Here is a 3,313-nt window from a genome sequence, read left to right on the forward strand (position 1 = left end):
AATTATAATTATAATAATATTTATTTCTAATTAGTATATCATTTATATAATATTCAATTTATATAATCTTTTCAACTCTTTTGGCTTACCTGTTTCCTGTTCATGCTGGATTTCTCAGTGAAAGTAGATATCTTTCTCTCTTTTCTGCTGGGCCCTTTGTTCTGTTTCTTGGGTTGTACCATGGGTTGTTTTCCTTTATCGCGTTTCCTGAGGAATAGTGCGAGGTTCATTGTATGTTATAGTTTTTATTGATGAATCATTGGTGCTAGTTCCGTTTCACTTGTGCAGTACCTGATTTTTGGGCCTCTGTGTGAAGGCATGTGCAGAACCTTGGGCCGTTTTTTGCCATCCTTCAGTTCTACATGCTCCACCTCTGGTTTAGACATAAAGCCGCTGTACTGGCTTCCTTGTTCCTTCTGTTTAACAACATTAGCTGCATTTTCTTTCCTCAAGGGTCCTTTCTTCTTCCCCGAATGCTGCTGCTGCTGTGGCTGCTCTCCTTTTTGGCTACTGCCTTTTTTGAGTTGCTTCTATGGAAAAACACATCAAGGACTAATTTAAGCTATTTAATTTTGACATTTCCAGTTACATTGACAGGGAGCCGAGATGCAGCTGAGCCTCACCTTGCTGTTTTCCAAACGAATGGCTTTAAGTTTCAGCTTCCTTCCATCCTCCAGAGAGAACTCCACTATGGGTCTCTGACGGGAACATCACAGGAAATGACATCATCAAACATTCATACTTCACCACTGGTCTTCCTCAATCTTCAGCTATTGCTCAATGTTAAATCTTTTTCTCATTTATATTAAGTGAATCAGCCATGAGTCTTGGGAATAGAACGATTCATCTTGTTTTTGAGAAGTTACATTCAATACAGACCAAAACACATTCCACTGAGTGTCAAAGGAATGCATGTATATAGGACGTGTGGAAAGATTGACAGACACACACGTGGTTTGATTTGTTCTTGAGTGCGTTCCTTTATCCTCTTTTGTAAAACACTGAAGGGCCACTGCTGTGAAGCTGGCACTAACGCCTTTAATAACAGGCCCTCAAAGTGTGTTTACACACCAGCAAGCTAAAGCTAATATCGTCTAATACCGTTCCCTATTGTATTGACACTGAACATACTTCTAGGAATTAAAAGTCGCCTCAGTGGTCTAGTTGTCTTTCTAGGAATAATTCAACTTGATAGAACAACAAACAGGTTATCAAATATCCCTTTTTTTACGAATGCTCTCAGCAAACAGAGAATAAGTTCCCAAATAAGGCCTCATTTTTGGGATTTGAACAACAACTAATTTATGGTAGTCTACCTTTTGGGGTCCAAAGATGTCTGGGTTGTTGTTGAGGTGACGTAGGGCTTGTAGAGCATGTTCATGCTCTTTAAACTCCACAAAGCCGTATCCTAGAGACTTGCCAATCACCTGACCCCGAATAGGCTTCTTGTCATACATCACACGACACTGTAGGTACATATATACAGCGAAAGAGACCATCAGGAACAGTAATCCTCGTTATATATGAAAGTTATGCCATAAATAGTTTATGCTAACAAAAGCACAAGTTATGCTGTTAAAGGTGATGTAGGCATTTTCAGTCATTTAGGTAACACAGGGCTTCTGCAGGTTTTATGAATGTAAAGACTTTAAGACCTTTTTAAGATTAAGTAAAGAAAGTTTAAGGAATAAATTGAATGGAACACAATGAGTCAATATGGTCTATAAATGGTAAATGTTTTGTATTAGCAAAGCTTAAAAGTTTGAAAATACAACTTGGATATAGATCTCAATTATTTAAGAACTTATTTTACCAAAAAAAAAAAAAACATCTGCTCCCACCTGCTAAAATATGAAAATAAATTTTACTGTACCAACTGTTCATACTGCAAAAAAGTGATGTTCTTCAGTATTTGTCTTGTTTTCCAGTGCAATAAATTCTTACATCAAGATGGATATACTTGGAATAAACTAACTCCCTTAATTCTGTTACATTTCTCAGAAAACAATTCTTCATATGCTTAAATCACATCTCAAGTAAATGTATCTTGATTTAAGGATGTTTAGATATTTGTATTTGGAAAAAAACATACCTTTTTTTTTTTTGCAGTGCATGAAACATTTAATGCTATGACTTTACAGATGTATTTCATTTATTTACAATTTAGAAGATTTCTTTATAACTTAGAAAAACAGAAAAATGTATAACCTATATTATACATGTTTTAAACATTAACATATCTATATTTTTTACATATCTTTTTCCGTCATGCAAAATGATTGATAGGCAGAGAGAGGGTTTTTGATTGGTTAAGCCTGTCACAGAGACTGGTTAATTTCAGTGATATCTGTCAGGTCATAATGACACCTTGCGTCTGAAATTACTCAAAAGGAAAATAAACAGCACCTTAAACCTATAGACAACCACAAGATTGTAGGTTAGAACCTTGCAAAAGCTGCTCCATGAACTATAACAATTGTGCCTTAAATAAGACTTTCTTGAAGAACTGTTCCTGTCAGCTAAATTACTAATTAAAACTAGATAGTAAAACCTCCTGATCATACCCAAATAACATAGTCCTGCCCTCTAGTGTTACTAGGAAGAACTGTGAGAATCCTACTTTATTTATTTATTTTTAAATCAACGCTGTTTTAAATTTTGGTTTGCTATGAATTGGTTGTTACAGCATTTGGAAGAGAAAAACACTACTTTCTGCAGATCAAGTGTGTGTTTGAGTGTGTTACCTCAGTAATGCGGACCCCTTTACCACCGGCAGCAGAGAGGCACAGCTTCTGAAGTTTCTGTTGATCCACACTCTTAGGCAGGTTATGAACACACAGCCGTGTTTTAGACACATAAATACTAATGTCCTTTAACTTTGCCCTTTTCAGCTCCTCAAACTGACAACAAAAACAAGCAAAAAGAACATGTTAATCTTTGGCACCCTTTACACCTGGCATGATTATAAAGCACTTAGTGCAATATAGAGTGATAGAGGAGATAGATACCTTATTTTTTATCTTATCTTTATTTTTAATTGACATAATTGTATGTATTAATTGTATTAGGTGAAAAACTTGGATAAAAAAATTGAAAAAGCCATATAGAAATATTTGAAAAAAAATATAAATAACAAAAATACATTTACAAAACTAATAAAAATACACTAATTGACAAAAAATAATTGTAAACTAAAATTAAGGAACTAGTTAAGTAATCCACATAAATACAATTACAGAAATTAAAATGTCCATATATGTATGTATGTGTGTATATATATATATATATATATATATATATATATACAGTACAC

General features: G+C 34.3%; 1 protein-coding gene across 1 annotated transcript in view; it reads right to left on the reverse strand.

Annotated features, from left to right (window-relative positions):
• The window catches only part of LOC107672592 (RNA-binding protein 28-like), a 13,600-nt gene that overhangs the window by 1,409 nt on the left and 8,878 nt on the right, over window positions 1–3,313 (reverse strand). The window contains exons 15-19 of the mRNA XM_016465848.1: window positions 2,745–2,900; window positions 1,317–1,466; window positions 624–698; window positions 292–530; window positions 90–207 (exon numbers count right to left, since the gene is read on the reverse strand). Coding sequence (XP_016321334.1) covers window positions 90–207; window positions 292–530; window positions 624–698; window positions 1,317–1,466; window positions 2,745–2,900 — 738 coding nt within the window. The remainder of the gene's footprint in view (window positions 1–89; window positions 208–291; window positions 531–623; window positions 699–1,316; window positions 1,467–2,744; window positions 2,901–3,313) is intronic.

This window comes from Sinocyclocheilus anshuiensis, unplaced genomic scaffold (assembly GCF_001515605.1).
Source record: "Sinocyclocheilus anshuiensis isolate Anshui unplaced genomic scaffold, SAMN03320099.WGS_v1.1 scaffold28, whole genome shotgun sequence".
NCBI lineage: Eukaryota > Metazoa > Chordata > Actinopteri > Cypriniformes > Cyprinidae > Sinocyclocheilus > Sinocyclocheilus anshuiensis.